The 18,706-nt window shown below is 49.2% G+C and overlaps 1 protein-coding gene across 1 annotated transcript in view; it reads left to right on the top strand.

Annotated features, from left to right (window-relative positions):
- CDYL2 (chromodomain Y like 2) overlaps positions 1-13,876 on the top strand; it is a 168,814-nt gene extending 154,938 nt beyond the window's left edge. The window contains exons 5-7 of the mRNA XM_039226289.1: positions 41-251; positions 4,732-4,875; positions 7,463-13,876. Of these exons, the coding sequence (XP_039082220.1) occupies positions 41-251; positions 4,732-4,875; positions 7,463-7,621 (514 nt within the window). The 3' untranslated portion in view covers positions 7,622-13,876. The remainder of the gene's footprint in view (positions 1-40; positions 252-4,731; positions 4,876-7,462) is intronic.
- The last annotated feature ends 4,830 nt before the right edge of the window (positions 13,877-18,706 follow it).

Here is an 18,706-nt window from a genome sequence, read left to right as displayed (position 1 = left end):
CCTGGTCGCCTGTTAAAGAGGGTCTTCTCTTTTCTCCCAGGGACTTCGTGAAGGCCTTCATCCAGTTTAAGAAGCCCATCGTGGTCGCGATCAACGGGCCTGCCCTGGGCCTTGGTGCCTCCATCCTGCCCCTCTGCGACATCGTGTGGGCCAGTGAGAAGGCCTGGTTTCAGACCCCGTATGCCACCATCCGCCTCACACCCGCTGGCTGCTCCTCATACACCTTTCCCCAGATCCTGGGCGTTGCACTGGTAAGCCTCCTCCATCTTTGGGCAGAATCCCTCTCTGTGATCTTGACAAGACCCCTTCTCTGTTCTGGATTTAGGATATGGCCCTACATATGAATAAGGAGCTCAGGGGTTCCCCCGGCTGGTGGAATCTGCTGACTGTCTCTGCTTCCTCTGCCTCCCTCCAGGGCAGCTGGGATGCGGGCAGGCTGCCCTTGGAACCTTCCGGCGCTGCCACCAGATGCCAGGGCTGGGTGTGCCCAAGGGCTGAGAAGATGATGGCAATGTTCGCTCACCAAACACAGACTTTGTTTACTTAACTGAGTTAACTCAATTCAGCTAGTTCAGGTAACTAAGCACGTAACTAGTTAAAGCCAACTGAACTAAGTTCAAGCACTTTGCAGCCATTCTTTCATTTATTCCTCACAATAGCCTGATAAGACCTTGTATCAGAATAGACTGTGTGCTGTAGCAAACAATCCCACAATCCCAGGGTCCAAACAACAAAAATTTCTTTCTCATTCTTGCCGCAGTCTGGCCGTCCACACTGACTGGGGGCCCAGGCGTCTTCCATCTGGTAGACACACCTGTGCTTCCGGCCAGTGGATGTGTAGAGAGAGCTCGAGTGTTTTCCGGAGTCAGGCCTGCAAAAGGCATCTTCATCCCCACTCACTTTTCAGGGGCCAGGATTCGGTGGCGTGGCCACACCTACTTGCAAGGGAGGCTGGGAAATGTAGTCCTGCTGTGTGTCCCAGAAGCAGGAGGGGATTTGGGGCCATCCCAGGGCAGGTTGCACCTGGAGAACCTGTGTTGGTCTCCGTCACACAGCTGGCGAGCTAAACTGGAGAAGTTAAGGAACTTGCCGAGTCATGTGTCAGTAAGCAGGCAGAGGGGCCTCTGAGTGAGCGGTGGGCTTCACTGCAGGCTGCTGACAGATTCTGCACCAATAGCATGAAGCAAGCGTGGTCGGGGGCCAGCAACAGCTAACACTTGGAAAGCACTCACCACGGCCAGGGCTTGACGGCCGCTAACTCGGTCCCCGTCCCCCCATAACCCTGTAAGGTAGGACTGTAGTTATCTCCACCTGACAGATTGGAGGCTGAGGCTCAGAGAGGGTGAGTTGTACAGGGTCACACAGTGGGAGGGGCAGTCGTGGTGTCTGAACCACAAACTCTCTGGCTTCAGAGTCTGTGCTCTTTACCACCTCTACAGGAGGGCCTGCATCCACAGAGTGAGTCCGAAATTGGGCAGGGGGCGGGGGGGGGGGGGATGTCTCTACCTGGTGCTTGTTTGACCTAGACCGTATTGTCTGAAATCAAGTGCCAGCTCCTTGTAACCCCTCGTCCCTCCAAGAAGGACCTCCACACCAGTTCTAGAAAGTTCCAGCACCCACATGTGCAGGTGTAGGTGCTCTTGTCTGATACTGGAGAAAAACTGGAGGAAAACTGGCCACATTCCATTGCAAGGGACACCTGTGACCTCCTGTGTGTTGAGCCTGGCAGGCCCGTCATCAGCCCTGACACTGTTAGCTTGCTCTGCTGTGACAGATGGTCCTGGAAACTCTTTCCTCCATCCTCTCCGTTCCCGACTGCTTCTTGGCCCTCCAATAATTTATCTGTTTGTCTCTCACAAAGCCTTTGGTGGGTCTTCCATTCTGAGTTGGAGCCCCTTGGCAAGGCTCAAAAGGTTTGAATGACCCAGGCCTTCTGGGCCTTTTCGTGTTTGGTCTCTGGCCTTGATGTTCACATCCCACAGCTTGGAAGAGTAACTCCTGTGTGACTCCCGAAGCCTTGTGGGCTCAGCACGGCCACCACCCACTGAGCAGACTGAGGTCCGTGCCCCTTCCGTCCTTAGGATTCCTGAGATTCTCCATCTCCCACCCCAGGGTGAGGTCCTTGGGTGAAGCCCTCAGGTGCCAGCCATCCCCTGGAGTTAATGGGGCCCTCACGGAAGTGCTGTTGGTACTGAGATCCTGCACAGGGATGGCCCGATCACCTTGGCGCTTCCTGCCGTCCCTTTCATACTTGCATTCTGCAAAGCGTGTCCACCGTGCTGCATCACACACTGAAGCCACATGGGCCCTCTGATGACAGAGGACCGAGCGGGTTGCCCCAGCAAGGTTCTCCAAGCTTGTGCTCGGCACCACGTGCGGGCTACTTTACTGGTCACTTTCCACATGGTGGTCTCATTCACTCTTGCTCAGCACCCACAAAGGTAGGTCCTGCTGCCCTCTGTTCGGCAGAGAAACTGCAGCAAGGAGAGCTGAGTGGTATTCTAGCAGGTGCTGCTCCTTCTTTGAGTCCACAGACCTAAGTGAGCTCCCAGGAGGCACCAGGCGTTTTGCTTTACCTGCTTAGAAGCGCAGAGATGAGTGACACAGGGACTCTGTCCTTGGTAATCCCGTCGGTGGGCGCTGATGCATGGCTGGCTTGGTGTTTCCCTGGTCTCCTGTTCTCTCGTTGTGAATCCTCACAGGTGGTAATTGGTACCCACTTCAGAGATGAGTAAACAGATGCAGAGAGGCAGAGAGATTTGCATAGGGTCACAGGGCAAAGCCAAGGGCAGAGCAAGGGTGCCTGATTCTGTGGCCGGTACTTCCCTCTGCCCAGGTGCTGCCGACCTCGGCTTTCCTACCTGGGGAGGGAGAAGACCCATAAGTGGCCACGCTGCTGTACTGTGATGAGGTGCAGAGGTGGTTAGAGAAGGCTCCCAATGCGGGCACCTCCCGAGTGAGTCTGCAAGGAAGGGGACCCCCAGTGTCCCCCTCAGTGTCACTCTTTGATGCACGAAACAGGAAGAGCAAGTACGAGGTCACTGGAGACCCCCAGTAGCCCCCGTCCACCGGCACCACCCCATCCACACAGGAGGGCCAGCAGGTGGCCGGTAAGGCCATTCAGACTCAGGACCTTGGGGCCTGCTCCAGGCTGCTCACAGTCTCACCCGTGGCAGGAAAATGAGGCAGGCAGGGAGCCCAGGAAGCAAACACTTTCCCTTTTGATCTCGGCCACTGTGCTGTGCCCAGACCCAGAGCCGCTCCTGCTCCTCCCCGTCCTTTGTGGTTGCAAAAATGTGAACACTGTACAGCCTTATCTCTTTCTCTGTCTCTTTTATTTCAACCATTTCTGAAACTCCAAGAATGTTGCTGACTGAGATGTCTTCATGCCGACTGTGTCCTGGTCGGGTCCTTCTATTGAGTTCCTCGCTTTCATTTCCCCTTCTCTGTCCTGAGACAGAGGTGTTTCTAAACAAGTATAATGACATATATTTGTCTTCATACCTCTACCCAGATGCATGCTGTAGGCTCATTACTGGCCTGGTAAATTTCTCTACCCTGGCAGAGAATGATGGTCCTGTGGGTCATCACGACCCTCAGTGATGCCCAGAACAAAGGGGGAAACACACGTGTAGACCCAGCAGCTGAGAGAGCCGGGCATGTCAGCATCGATGCAAGAGGGGCTAAGCATGCAAGGGGCAGGCAGATGGATGGCTGGTCAGGGAAGGGATTGTCTGCTGCGCGAGGGAGGTGGGGATTTATCCTGAAGGAGATAGGGACCCCACCACATGGCGGTAACCATTACATGCTAGTTGTCAGCGGGAGAGTCGCTTGGTAAGTCGTAGTGGTAGCTGCACTGGGCTGTCGGTGCCTAGGATCTCTCCATTGGGCTCCTCCCAGGACATGTATGGAAGCTGTGAACAAAAAGCAAGAGGAGATTCTTTGGGGAGTGGGGTTTGGAAGGAAACCACAGAAGGCCAGTGGGCAGGGGTATAGGTAGGGAGGGTGCTTTTTGCCCCTCACAACTGAGCACAGCCCTGGGCCACCGGGGGAGACGCGCCTCTCTGCGTTAGTATTAGGGTATTATCTAGGACCTTTCTGGCTGCCAGTGATGGAAGCACTTTAACTGGTTTAAAGGCAGAGGAAAAAGAATGCAGTTGTTGTCCTAACTTGGGTATCCGGAAGTGGAGCCTTCCTTGGGGATGCTGGGGTCCAGGAATCCCAGCTCAGTGAGGGCTCTTGTCCTCCAACCTTCCTTTCTTGCTGGACCCACTTCTCCAAAGAGTGGGGACACAGCAGTGGGTGGCCATGGGCTCCTTGACTTGAGCACGTAACCAGAGAGGGAGAAAGATTCTTCCCGTCACCTCTAGCTTAGGGCTTTATTACATGGGTGGATATGTGTTCATTGCTGGGAGGGGGCGTCAGCGCTGAAATGGACCCAGCCCGAGGTGCAAGCCCACTGCCGCGGGTCCGCTGCCGGAAGTGGGGAGGGGTGTTGGGCAAATGAACCCACGGTAGGTACGCGGCTGCTGTTGGGAATTTAAAGAAAGCTGTGGACCCTCTGATCAGAAACACACACAGACACAGACACAAGTAGTTCCCAAAGCTTCTCCCAGGTGAAAACCCTGCCTTTGGGAGCCAGGACAGCTGTGCATGTCCAGCCCAGGCCTTGCTAACAGATGTGGAAGGTGCTCTGGGCTCTCAGCCTTCCCACACCTTTGCTTTTTTCAGGCCAATGAGATGCTCTTCTGTGGGCGGAAGCTCACTGCCCAGGAGGCGTGCAGCAGAGGCCTGGTGTCCCAGGTCTTCTGGCCAACCACGTTCAGCCAGGAAGTCATGTTGCGGGTCAAGGAGATGGCATCCTGCAGCGCAGTGGTGAGTTCCCGTGTCTTTGTGTGCTTGTGCTTGTAACAGACCCATTTCACAGACGAGGTGATGAGGCTGGAAGGGGTCAACTGACTTGCCAGAGGTCATGCAGGGCGTGTGTAACACCACCACAGTGCCTCATCTCGGTGTTGAGAGCTTAAACCAGGAGAGAGAGAGAGAGAGTCTGCATTCTTAGATACATTCCCCATCATCTCCAGTTTGAAAACCACACGGCAGAGATTTATACTCAGAGGTAGAGTAGGTTGCCTTAAAAGAAAGTCCTAGACACACAGGAAAGCACAAAACATCTGTAGTTTTCAAAGAATATGAGACACAAAGGCAAATAAGGACCAAGGGTATTACACCATCCGAGAGATGAGAGAAACCAGCACACGCCACGCCTGCATTTCACTTCTGCCCACGGAGTGCTTGGCGCATGTAAGCATCACCACTGGACTCTGAAGACACACTGAGAAGTGGATAAATAAGTAACACCTCTGCAGAGGCGCCCAATTTTAATTAAGTGTCGATTTTATCTCATAAAAGTCACTCTGAGCACAGTATGGAAATATCCTGTAGAAAGGGGGAGTGGAGGCCGTTTCTGGAGCCACAGTGCTGGTCTAGGAAATGAGAAAGGTGATTTGGGAGAAAAGGGCCGGTGTGAGGGGGGGCCCCTGTGTGTGCTCCAGAGTCAGGGGGTTGCTGGGCTGCAGTTATGGGATCAGACCTGCGAGCACCTCTTCCTTCTCTCTGTCTGCCCCTCGCCCCCTTGCCCCCAGCTGCCATGCCGCTCATGATTTGCCTCCTCGGCCTCAACTGGACACCTACTGTGTGTACGCTCTGCTCCCTGGAAGCCAGTGATGATGGGGTGGCCGTGTGCCCGCATCGCTGGGGAACACATATTAAGGGCCATGCATTCTGCTGATCTCTTTCTGTGGATTCTCTTTTAAATTTTCCTGATAACTGTGGTGTCCAGCTCATCCCACTTTGCTTGGGACTCTTCCTGAATTGATCACAGACAATCCCATGTCTCAGGAATCCCCGGGCAGAAAAAGGCTGATGACCCCTACAATCCGCTGCATGGAGAGACACACGTAGACATTCTAAGCAGAGGAAGTGGTATGAGTGAGGTCACAGGAGTCCAAAAACCCCTGTGGGGTTTAGGCGGCAGCCCCCAGCGGTCTGTGCAGGTACACGGGGTGTTGGAGGGACATGAAAGCTGAAGAGGAAGGTAGGAGAAAGGCCTTGAGGCTCCCCCAAGGAGTCTGGCCTTTGGGCAGTGGAGGTGCTCCAGGAACGAGCTGTTGACGAAACGCTGCAAGCAAATGTCTCCTGTTGACGGTCCTGGAATCAGGAGCTTTGGAGAAAGGAACCTGCCTGAGAAAGAAACCTGCCTTACAGCCTGGGAGATGGTGTTCTTCAGGGGAATCCTTGCAAGGCAGGAGGCTGCCTCCAGCCTGGGCCAAGGAGGAAAATGCCAGCTCCCTGCCTGCCTGCTTGAGCAAGGAAGCTCCTGTCTCCCTTTTTCTATTGGAAAGCCCTTGGGGAGAGCGTGTGCGAAGCCTTGACATCAGCAGAGGAAGGTGGAGGCCAGGCCTCATGGCCCCACCATGGCTATGCCCGAGCGAGGCAGCGGCCCAGCCGGTTCAGCCAGGTGACTGCAGGCCACGTCCATCACACCTGGGCACCTGGACCTCCTTTATCTGTAACATGGCGACAAAAATACAACCTGTTTATGGAGTCATCATGAGGAAGAGATGAGAGAAAGCAGGGAGAGTGCTTCTCAGGCAGGCTGTTGGTCAGTAGTGCTTGTGGGGGCATTGTTACCATTCCGCTGATCAGTCCGGTCCTTGTCACTCGTAACTAGGATGCTGTGATGACTGTTCTTACCACTAGTACCGGCCTCACTGCAATTGCTGCCGTGTCACTGTCCTGATGCCATCGCATCCTCGCCACTGTTCCATTGTCTCCGCCACATTACTGACATTACCATTCTCATTGCTACTGTAGTCCTGTGGCGTTATTACTCTCTGTCACCACTGTTCTCCCCCTTCACTGCAATTATTGCGATTATCATTACGATTCTCACAACGATCACTACTGTTACTGCTGTTGCAATTGGTCAACAAGAGGCACCACGGGTGGGGCGGGGCCTGCGGATACTCTGACAGCTGTCCGTGTCCATTCATTATCTTACTCTGTGATTCCAACCATCCTTAAGCCGGGTATCATTGTTGCGGTTTCACAGCGAAGCCTGTGGAGGTGAAAGCAGTGTTTCCCAAACTTTTTCATGCTACCTGTAGAAAATGATTCTGAGTGTATGTCAGACCCTCGGGGAAAGGACAAAACTCTCGCAGTCGGGGGTAACGTGGGCCCCACCCAGCCATCCCAGGGGCCGAGGGCTCAACATCTTTGCATGCCTGGAACCCATTCCTGGCATCGGTGGGGACACAGGCTTGGGAAGTTCTGGACTGCAGGAGGCAGGCTCTTCTAGCTTTGGGCATCGGAAAGTTAGCTGGTGCGTCATAGGCCGAGTGCATTCTCCTGGAGACGAGTCCCCGGTGCCGGCTAACGAGGCTCATGCATTTCCCTTCAGGTGTTGGAGGAGTCGAAATGCCTCGTTCGGAGCTTCCTGAAATCTGTGCTGGAAGATGTGAACGAGAAAGAATGCCTCATGCTCAAGCAGCTCTGGAGCTCCTCCAAGGGCCTGGATTCCCTGTTCAGCTACCTGCAGGACAAAATTTACGAAGTCTGAGGAGCCCCAGGCCACTTGCCCCCATACTCGAGGGCACCTGACTTCCAGCTTCGCGCCGTGCCTCAGAGATCGGAGCACGGCTGTGCTGGCCAAGGAATCCGTCAAGGTGTCTCTCTTGTGTCCATTTCCTCGCGTCCTTTGGTTGTTCCGCATTGGTTTGGTTTTGTATAACGGATGGGAAACTCAGCATACTTGGCCTCCCCCAGCCCCCCCGCCCCTGCACTGGCTAGAGAGCTATCGAGGGCTATATCTTCCCAGGCCTCTGCCAGTCCCCACTCGCTGAAATGCACCATCCTGGTCCAGGAAGGGGAAGACTGATCTTCTCCTTCCTTCTGACTCAGGCTGTGTTTACACAGTGCCTCTGCTTTGGAGACTTGGCTGCATGGCTCTCTCCGGTCAAGTGCAGATCAGGTGATGGGGGACGGTCCACCTTAGGGAATTTCCAGACCGATGAGCGAAAGCGGTTGTGTCGAGCCAGCCTCAGTCTTCTCTCTGATGCAAATCTGTGTGACTTTTAGGGCTTGGTCTTAAAACCCAGTTGAGTGATTTGCAAACCCACATATTGTACGTTTAGGAATGTTTTGTTAAATATATATTTTTAAAACAACGTAAGTGGAAATTCTGATAATTTATGTGTATTATATGTAAAGCTAGTTTTACAAAAACATGAACTACTAGGAAAAAGGTTTTTTTTTCTTTAATCAACCTTATTTAAGTTATTTATTTTGTTTATATATTATGATATCTGTCGTTGACACAGATATTATTTTCCTACTGCCCTGGACCAAATCCCATATGAGGTTCATGCCGTTTGGTGTGTTCTAGCAATGAACCACGCAGAAATACAATTCAGAGAGATCCTTGTGGGTAAAAGGAATAGTTTTGCACCAGATTCTGTTCGTGTAAATGGTTCTCAGCTGTAATAATTGCCTACTTGTTGTTGGGAGAAATTATGGGAGAGTTTTTTCTTCACTCTGCTGCCTTGAACGAGATAAAGGGGCCTCCAGCCTGAATGGTACTGACACAGACCCAGTCCCTAATTTGTGACGTCAGGAAGAGCTAATCGGCCCTGCCTAGGGATTGCATGTTGTCTAGAATGAGCCTTTTCTCTTTGGGGCAAACGACGGAGCTTAGATTTTCAGAGTCCCTTTCTTCCATGTGGACAGCGGTGTCTGGTTTCGGCCGTCCAGGGAGGTGGGGAGCTGTCCGTTGAGCTGTCAGGAGGTGTGAATCATTTACTTACATCAGGGAGAAATAACCAGGGATGAGGTCTCCTGTCCCAGGGTCGCTGGGCTGCATGGAGACCCCAGTATCTGAATTTAGACCATCGACCCAAAGTCCATGGATCAGCCGCAGAGAAGGGGTGGAGTTGTTTTCGATCTGGGTTTCCCTCTGTGCTCAACAGCCCATCTCAGCCCTTGTTGCACACAGCGAGTGGAGCAGTGAGTGCCGGGGCACCTTGGGGGAGGGGAGGCAGGTTGAGAACAGGGAGCGCCATTGCCACAGTTTCCTGTCTCCCTCTGGCCCTTTCTCTTTTAAAGGTGAGCAGATGCAATGGGAGGGGGATTCACAGCCCTGAGCTCTGTGTTTTAAGAACAGGTTGAGCATCTACACTATGGCGAGAGGCGTGGTCTTGTAGACGGTGCAAGTGACGTTCATCTGGACATGATCCTTACAATGGCCGGGGTTCCCTCTATAGATAGCCTCTCTCCTTTTGAGTTGCCCATGACCTTAGGAGGGTCAGGGAAGGGGAGGCTTCTTGCCTTCCCCTCTCCTTCTCCTAGCTCTGCTTGGCCCCCTGGGATCCCGCAGAAACCGCAGACCTTGGCCGCGGGGGATTACTTCGGGGAAACACCTGCTTTTGCCCAGATGCCTGCCGTCCTGTCTCCACTTGGGTTTTGTCTCTTCCTCTGAGAAAGCAGACAGATGCTCTCCCCAAGCCCCTGGACAGACATCGTTCTCGTGTGTCGTGCAGATAATCTCTCCCCCACTGCTAAATCCTCTGAAGAAAGAGCCCCGAGCTTTCTGTGTACTTTTTTGGGGGAAACGGTTTCCTGTCTATGGAAGCAGTGTCTGGATTCCCATTAGGATGGCAGAGGATGTTTGGAAGTTCCTTTGGATCAGTGTCCATCTCTGTTCTCTGCGGAAAGAACCCGAAATGCTGTAGCTTCGGCCATATCACAGATCCAAACTTCTGACCGTTTGAAGGATCTCTGATGATAAGGTCAGAATAGGAAACCGTTACGAGGGTAGAGTTCCTGGCTGTCCGTTCGTAGGTTCTGGGTACGACAGGAGGTGCCTTAAAGGATGGTCTGTGTTTGGTTGTTTCTATGCAGTCTATTCGAGGAGAATGTTCCACCAATTGGGTAGAAGTAGGTTAAATCTGTTTGCTGTGGGGTAGACCGCATGGCTGAGTTCTCCACTTTCTGGATAGTTGTTTTGATACTGTGAAGATGAAATCAAGGTAACTTTTGGCAATTTGACCTGGGATGGAAAATGCGAGACCTGTGGATGTGTCTGTGTTTATCCTAACAGCTTTCTTGAGATGAGGGGCTCAGGCTTTCACTTCTTATCTTCAGGCACACAGCCCTCTCTCCGCCCATAGCATCCTTTCTGCCCTCTCCGTACCCTGCTTCGCCTCCACACCACTCTGTCTGTCCCTTTCCAGAGCGGGGGCGGGTCTCTGAGGAATTGTGCCGGGTCTTGGCAGACCTAACCCAGAATGACCTTTGGAGTCGGAAGGACAGCTACGGGTGGGAAGTTAGTCGAGGGTACTTCTGCAGTCAAGGGACCCTCTAGGCAGCCCGCTCCTTGCCATCCTGTCAGCCATGAGTTAGAATTCCCCCCCACCCCCTGCTCCAACCCCTGGTGATCAGCCCCTAGCATCTTGTAGTGGAGCCACTGGACTTAGTGCTCCTGTTCTGAGAGGACTTTGTGCAGAACTTTGCCACGGTGGCCAGAGCTCCCTCCCCACCATTCGAAAACCTTGCGCTAGTGCTGATGCACCCACGTGCGCCATTCTGTTTTCAAATAGTGTCTGTGAGCAAAAACCATCAAGAATTACCCTCTAAGAATGAAATCGAGTAGCTTTGAGAAGGTAGCAGAGAATTGATTTAAAATGTTATTCTTGTTCAGTATAGACACAGCTAGGAAATTTTCTCTCTGAAGCATGACGATAGGTTTTTTTCCCTATGAAGTTTGGTGTGAGGATGGAAAAGTAATAGTCAAAATGGACTCTGATCAATGCAACTGTAGCTGCAAATATCCACGTTTAAAAATAGCCTTGACTGAATGTTGAATGGCATTTCCCATTAACTGTTGGTTTAGAAAATTTTGTAAACTTTTTTTAATTTGAAATTGAGTCACATTCATGCAATTTTCCAATCTAGTTTCTGTGGAAAAAAAATTTTTTAAGAGAAACAAAGAGAAACGTCTTCAAATCTTCCTACGTGAATATTTAAAATGCAGAACTGCTTCTCTTCTGTGTTTCTGTATTCAGACACTTAGGTCTGTTGTACATATTAGTTTAGACACTCTCACTAATATACACAGTATTTAAGACTCTAAATGAGATTTCTTAAGTATTTTATTTTATTCTCTGTAAATGGTTTTGTATAATCTTTAAAAATCTACACTTTGCCTTTGTAGATATTTAAGGGAAACCATTTGGAGGTTGTCTTGCATGTATATTTTTGTTGTAGATAAGTGTTGCTCAGTTATTTCTGCAGATTTTGGTTGAAATGCTTACAGACTTTAATACAGTATATATTTTCAGAATATAAACTTTTATATTTCTGTGGTAAGTTAGGATATGCGTTTTAGGCAATCTTTTCCATTAATATCACTTGTTCTTTCAAAAAATAGCATACTGGTTTGGTGCCAATTTGGTTTTAGTTTACTTTTTCATTAGAATCTACTGCTCTCATATTGTCAGAGAGCAGCTTTAGTCTCTTTTTCTCAAAGCAGTTAAGTTTGAAGTATAATTTGAAAATGTATTGAATTTGTGGATAAGCCTTACCATTAGGATCAGTAAATTTTCCAACCTTTTGCAACTACATATGTAGTTTAGGACCTCCCCATAAAGTCTCACTGTGTGGCAGTTGATGGAGTCTGTGAACAGAGCCTTAAGCTTGTTGCAAAAAAATAAAAATAAGGGTAATACGGGTTGTTTCTTCCAAGTAACATAAGCCATGTTGATGGACTCAATACAGTCTGTGAATCATGGCTAATCTGAAGAGTTTGGTTGAGCTGACGGCAGCAGGGGCCAGATAGGCACCTTGGTGATTATCTTTCACCATACGAATGGACCAAGGACAGGTTTTCCGGAGCCACCTTCGTACTGTTCACATGGTTTAGGTGTGGTCACAGGGAGGGCTTGCTGGTCTATCATTTGTTCTGAACAAATGATATTTTCTGCTCTTGACCTTGGGGGTTGACCCCAGGGCCCTTGTCATTGACCTGGAACCGTCCAGCCAGGCTGAGGTCAGCACTCCTTGAGAGATGTTAACAAAGTTTACATGTGAGTCTTACTGTGTAGACAATCTGAAGTCAATTTCAGTTACTTAATCAGCATTCCCACGTGCCCCGAGTGTCTTATCAATGAACTGTGCATGTTAAGCCATACTAAACTTGAGGTTAGCAGGGCAAAGGCAAACTAGATGAATAGCATCACATCAGCTGAGTCCGTTCACCAGGGGCCGTTTTAATGGAGTGTAAGTCATGGAGCTCATTGGTAGTGCATCTACTGTGTCCGAGGCCCAGCAAAACCATCTGGAATTTGGACGTAAATTTTTATCAAAAGTTACAATTCCTTTCGGTTGGCCACACTTCCATAGGCCACACTTCCATAGCTCCCGGCTGATTCTCCTAACAGGCTTTACAGATGACTTGAGACCAGGGCTATCGTATGGCTAAAGTCAAGTTATTGAGTTCAGCACTAGTAAGCGTTCAGAAGGTCTACCATCAGGATGGAGATTTGCTTCCGATGTCCGCAGTGTGTGCGGCAGTCAGAAGCACCGACATCTGATCTTAAGCCTCGGCTCTGGTGTCTCTCTGGGTTAGCCGTGCCTCAGTGGCCCAGCACCTGTCCTGACGCTGGAGCTCATTCAGGGGGCTCCGGGAAATTTGGAGGGCGTAGAGCGTTCCATCTGGTATTAAACTTGTCCCTGTGCCATGAGTCCCAGCTGGAAGTCATTTGCTGATGTCCACGTTGACAGGATTGTGAAAATATTGCCTTTCAATAAAACCAAGGACCAAAGAATTCCATTATTCCAACAAAACACAAGTTTCATAGACTGTGGGCACATCCAGACAGAGGTGGGCATGCTTTATGGCACAGAGAAGCTGCTCGCTTCCACCAACCTGGCTGGCCATGCAGAGGGATTTATCACCTTGAGAAGGCTCTGGAAGACGAGTTTCTCAGATTGAAACTTGGGATCTCAGGTGGGTGTTTCTGCTGTGCAGTCCCAGCCTTTATCCATATCATAGAAGGTGGAAGTCTGGCATTCTTCCAGATGAGCTGACCAGTGTAGATGGTTCCATCAGAATCGGGACCTCCTGTGTGAGTTTTTAAAAATGCGTCTACACTGTGCAGCATCCTGCAGTTGCTAAATTTCCACCTCCTTTTGTTCTTCATTGACCCATTCCAATGTCCTGTTTGGCATGAGAAGAATTTCCCTCAATTCTCACACCAAGGGATGCCCCATTTCTCATTCATGATGAAATCACCGATCCATTAACAGGTTGAGAAATGATTGACGCTTACGAAGTGACATTCTAGTGGTAAGGCTTATTACCAAACTTCTGATAATGAAGCAGGCTACCAAAAACTTCTCCAGCCCACCCTAAGAGTGTTTGGATTTGATCATGGGTGTAGCACGCGCACCAGAATCCAAGGAGACCTTTGCAAATTAGGCTACTCGTTTTATTTTGCCAGGTTATCATGGGAGAGTCTTTAACTAGTTCTGAATATTTGTAAGTATGAGTACTTCATAGAATTATAAAGCAGGTACAGCTGACCCTTTCTCACTGCGCTGTAAATATTTCCCGAGACTGGGTGCAGTACTGAGGGATAATAATCTTCTGACTTATCAAATGCTGACTGTCTAGAGCAAATTGTACACTCTCTTTGTGAATGGTCCTGTAACGTGTATGAACACATTTCTGGGTGCCTTAGAAGTTGTATTTTTCATGTGTGCTAATATGCAGTATTTATACATTGTGAGAAGCTGCTTTGAATAAAAAGGTTGAAACTTCGTCGGCATTTGCTTGTGTACATGAAACTCGCAAACTGTGGTTTCTGAACAGAGAAGTTTCTGGGCTCCCAGGGGGTTGGAACACCTGATGCTTCTAGCTTGTGTCTGGGCTCCCAGCTTGAGGTTTCAGTGATTCAGGCGGGTAGTCACCGGGCAGCACCAGCTTGACACTAGAGGACCATAGAATGGGGGTTGGGGGGGAGGGGTTATCATTCGTGGGGGATTGATATGAACATTCATCCCTTCCCCGGTCTTCGTGGAAGGTTACTCATATAGAGCTGCCTCCTCACCAAAGATAACCCCCCATAGAGCTCGATCTTGCACAAGTCTACTGCCACATGTGGCTAGCGACAATATTTGTCACTATGGAATTACCTAAAACCCTTCTGTGTGCATAATCTTGTTGCTTTGATCATCACCACGTGGGTCTTATGAGAGGCACGTTGAGAGGGGGCCCGTGGCCTCCAAGGCTTTGTCCTGGCGACATCACAGGGGATGTGGGAGAGGAAGAACAAATTTTTCCAGGATTTATGGCAAAAGGGGATCCTGGGAAAGGAATTCGCCCAAGGTCAAGGTCTAACCATCTGTCTATCCAGCAGCGGTATTGAGACTCCTGCTCTGTCTCAGATGCCACATTGGTGCTGGAAGGCAGGGATTACTCAGACGGTCCCTGTCACATGGGAGCTTGGGGTCTAGGAACTTGGGAAAGGTGGGTACACCTTATCCCAATTCTCAAACTACCCATGATGCAGTAATGGAGAGGACACCTTCCCACGCAATTGTGAGCACCCTCAGAGTGGAGAAGATGGTGCACCACTGATGGCTCTTTCTCCCCCACGTCAATGATGGTGTCCTCATCATCGTCTTCATTGTTGCTCTGTGTGCCTCCTTGCCCTTCTGCAAGCTCCTGTCTCTATCCTAAGTGGTCAAGGTCACCCTGGAAAGCCCTTTACTCCTAACTGCCTCTGGTCATTCCAACAGCCTGGATGAGGCCTTTCTGCTGTTCCGAGTGTGGCATCTATAAAACAAACCTTGTGCCGTTGGCTTCCTCTCATAGGTTAACTGATGTGACATTCTGCTCCAGAGCCCCTTCACCAATTAGCAAGAGGAAACAAAGAACAGAGCAGGGCTGGGACTCCCATCCAGTCAATTAAACGACTCACCATTGTAGTGAATAAGCAGGAACAGAGTGTAATCCCCAAAAGCAACTTCATTATTTTTTTCTCACTGTCCCTTTTAAGTCTGGTTCTTGGGATACCCCTGATCCTAGATGAAAACACAGGTAGGCTGCAGGACCTTTCTGGTAAATCATAGTTCCCTAAAGTCACAAACACAGTCTCAATTCAAAAATTATGGGGGTGGGAGGGCTAAGGAAAATAGGGGAGTGAGAGTAAGAGGTACAAAGTTCCAATTACAAAATAAATAAATCACGGGGGTGAAAAGAACAACATAGGGAATGTGGTCAGTAGTATTGTGATAACTTTGTGTAGTGACAGACGGTTACTACACTTACGTGCGAGCACTGTGTAATGTACCGAATTGTTGAATCATTATGTTATACACCTGAAACTAATCTAATATCATATGTCAACTATACTTGAATTAAAAAAAAAATAGCTAATTAAAAAAATGGCCTTGTTCCATTTAAGAATCAATGTTTTTGACGTTGTTCAAGGTTAAGACTCTACTCTAGCTGAGCCTCACTGCGCTCTCTGGTTGTGCCGGAGGAGAGCAGGGAAGAGTTGACAGGGACCAAATTGTGTTGTTGCCTTATGGGGGATTTTGTTCTGCGGGTCTCACAGATATTTATACCTGACTCGCTCTCACAGGGAACCTGTATGGGCTTCTAGACAACCTCCTTCAGCTGATGGTGGCCAGTCTCTGAAAATTGTCAAATGAACCCTATATGATCAGCTCATCAGTCCGTCTTCAGCCCCTAGGAATCTGTTTCTGCAGCTTTGTTCATCCTCCAGATGAAGTCTTTTGGGCCCTTTAGGACAAGATGGTCCCCAAGCCAGCCCTTTGCCAAGCCCAGGTCACATGTGGCTCATGGGAAGCACTCAGGCACTTTCTACGCAAGCAGATACTAACTCCTGAAGATCAGTGAGTGTCTTACTGGTGGAGTAGCTGGTCATCCTAAGTCTCTTGTCCACAGAATTTCTCAAGCATGTGTCAGATGCCAATCCACTGCATCCGCTACGTTTTAGGGGGTGCATATGAAAGCACCCCATTGTGAAGCCCCATTCCCCATTGATTTCAGATGAAAAGGGAGCCCTCCTCATTTACTTTCCAGGTGTGTGTGTGTCGTGGTGGGTGGAATTCCAAAGAAATTCTTACAAGCCCTTTTTAATAAATGTTAGACGCATTATACCTAGAAAAAACTCAGGCTCTTATACGTGGTGAATTCAACATGTTGGTGAGTCTTTATAGGGGAGGCATATGCTGTAGGGCCTTGTGGGTTGTGGTAAGGACTCAACTTTCCCTGTAAGTGAGGATGGGACCCCCTGGAGGATCTGGAAGGGAATAGCCTGGGCTGACTTGTGATTTAACAGATTCGCCCTAGGACAGTAGGCAAAAGTGGGGTGAGGGCAAGGAGGCTGGTAGGTAGAAGACTTGCCATTGTCCATCCACCTGTAATGAAGGCTTGAAATGGGGATGGGGCAGTTGAAGTGGTGAGAAGGAGTGAAGTCCTAGCTTATTTTGAAGGCAGACCAAGATCTGGTTGTGGAGTCAGAGAGAGAGAGAGGAGTCAAGGGCGAGCCTGGGACTCGGGACATGAGCAGCTGAATGCTGGAACTGCCCCTAACTGAGGCAGTTGCAGCTCTGGGCTTTGGTAGAGCAGGTCCGGGTGGGGGGTACCAGGAGCTCTGCCGAGACCCGGTATCACGTGCGCATGTGTTTGAGCTTGCCCAGTCTGTGGGGATTGTAGCTGTGTCTGCCTCGCAGGGATTTTTTGTTCTAAATGATTAAATGATATTTACATACATACACATATGTGAGTGTATTATATATGAGATTTTATACATAAGAGATGTATTTAAATATATAAATGACATTAATAAGTAAACTTGGATTGCATAGATAATATTTAAAACAGTTGTTAGCATATATCCTTTTTAATGATTACATCATATTTGCATAATGAAATTTATTTATATAAACGATATTACACATATAGTGTTTGAAACACTTGCTAACATATATTCACTCATGAGATTCTTACATATAAGCAAGATTTTATATATATAAGATTTACATAAGTGAAATCATATGTGAATATCATTGCATATAATTTTTAGAACAGTTGACAGTCACAAATGATTTAATGTGATTTACGTATGTGTGATGTTTTACATATATAAGATTTATGCAAATATATGGAAGATATAAATGAGATTATATACATACATGAATGAGATTTTATCTAAATATAAAATGTTCTGAAAATTCATTGGTACATAACCACTCTGTAGTGATGAAATGAGCTTTACATATATGCATGAGATTATATATGTATTAGATTTATCTAAAATATGAGATTAGAAGGGTGCCTGGGTGGCTCAGTCAATCAAGCAACAGGCTCTTGGTTTTAACTCAGGTCATGCTTTCATGGTTCATGAGTTCGAGCCCCGCGTCAGTCTCTGTGCTGGCAGTGTGGAGCCTGCTTGGTGCTCTCTCTATCTGCCTCTCTCTCTGCTCCTCCTGTGATTTTTCTCTCTCTAAATAAATAGGTAAACTTAAAAAACATAAAATATGAGGTTAGATGGATACCTACATAATACCCCCCCCCCCAATATCTTCAGGACCACCATCGGCACGGCATTGCTGCTTAATCAATAGTAGCCATATTAATACTTATCCTGGCAACTGCCATGGGCAGAGGCTGGAGACACCAGTCAGGGAACTCAGTGCAGGTGTGTTCTGGTGCGAGTATATGCAGGCCCGGGCCCAGGAGAAAGTTGGGCAGGATGGGTCAAGTCCCTGTGGTTTCTCACACGAGGACTTGTTTCTGATGGTAGCCAAATGGGGTGTTGTCTCCAGAGAAGTTCCCTGGCTGTGACACCCTGTCATGTCCTCCGTGCTGGCCCCTGTGTTGCCGTCTCTATGTGAGGCTCGCACTGCCTTTCCTGGAGTCGTCATAAGGATTAAATACAAGCTCTGAGAAATCCGGTGCACCTTCCCTGAGGGGTTCCATAGAGCAGCCCCATGAGAAGCCCTTGGATTTGGAGGTATCCAGGGATGTCTGTACTTCTCCATTCTCCCCATCCTTTCCTATATGCAGATGTGGTGGCACTGAACCAGAGATGGACCGGGAATGTTCCTAAGCTGTGGTGTGAATGAGTGCCCTTGGGCACGGAGCCACATGGGGGAAGTTGACATCCAGGAGGGGATGAGCCCAATCAGGGCACCAAGCTGGAGTGGCTGGCCTAGGGCCAGCACCCAGTGACAGAATGGACAACCCCTGTTGTCCGAGAACCACTGTGGGAGGTTCAGGATGGGGGGGAGGAGGGGGACCTGGTGTACTTTCATAGGACAACTGCCATCTTGCCCAGGGACAGGGAGGGCACCAGGTGGGTGTGAAGTGCTGTTGTGTGTATGACTCAACAGTTCCTCCTCCCGGACTGTCCATTTGTAAGAAATGTGGAGAGATGGTGATGAAAAGCGACTGCCTGAATCAAAGACCAGAATGTTAGAGATTTGTAGGTCATAGTGGAAAGAGTGTGATTTGAAGCCAGACAACCTTGAGATTGAAATCTCTTATTTGGTTTCAGTGAATGACACAGTCTTGATTTCCTAATCTGTACAATGGGCATAGTAACTCCTACTACTG

The sequence above is a fragment of the Hyaena hyaena genome, unplaced genomic scaffold, assembly GCF_003009895.1.
Source record: "Hyaena hyaena isolate Hyena2069 unplaced genomic scaffold, ASM300989v1 scaffold_1, whole genome shotgun sequence".
Taxonomy (NCBI): domain Eukaryota; kingdom Metazoa; phylum Chordata; class Mammalia; order Carnivora; family Hyaenidae; genus Hyaena; species Hyaena hyaena.
This window is presented reverse-complemented; position numbering and strand designations above follow the sequence as displayed.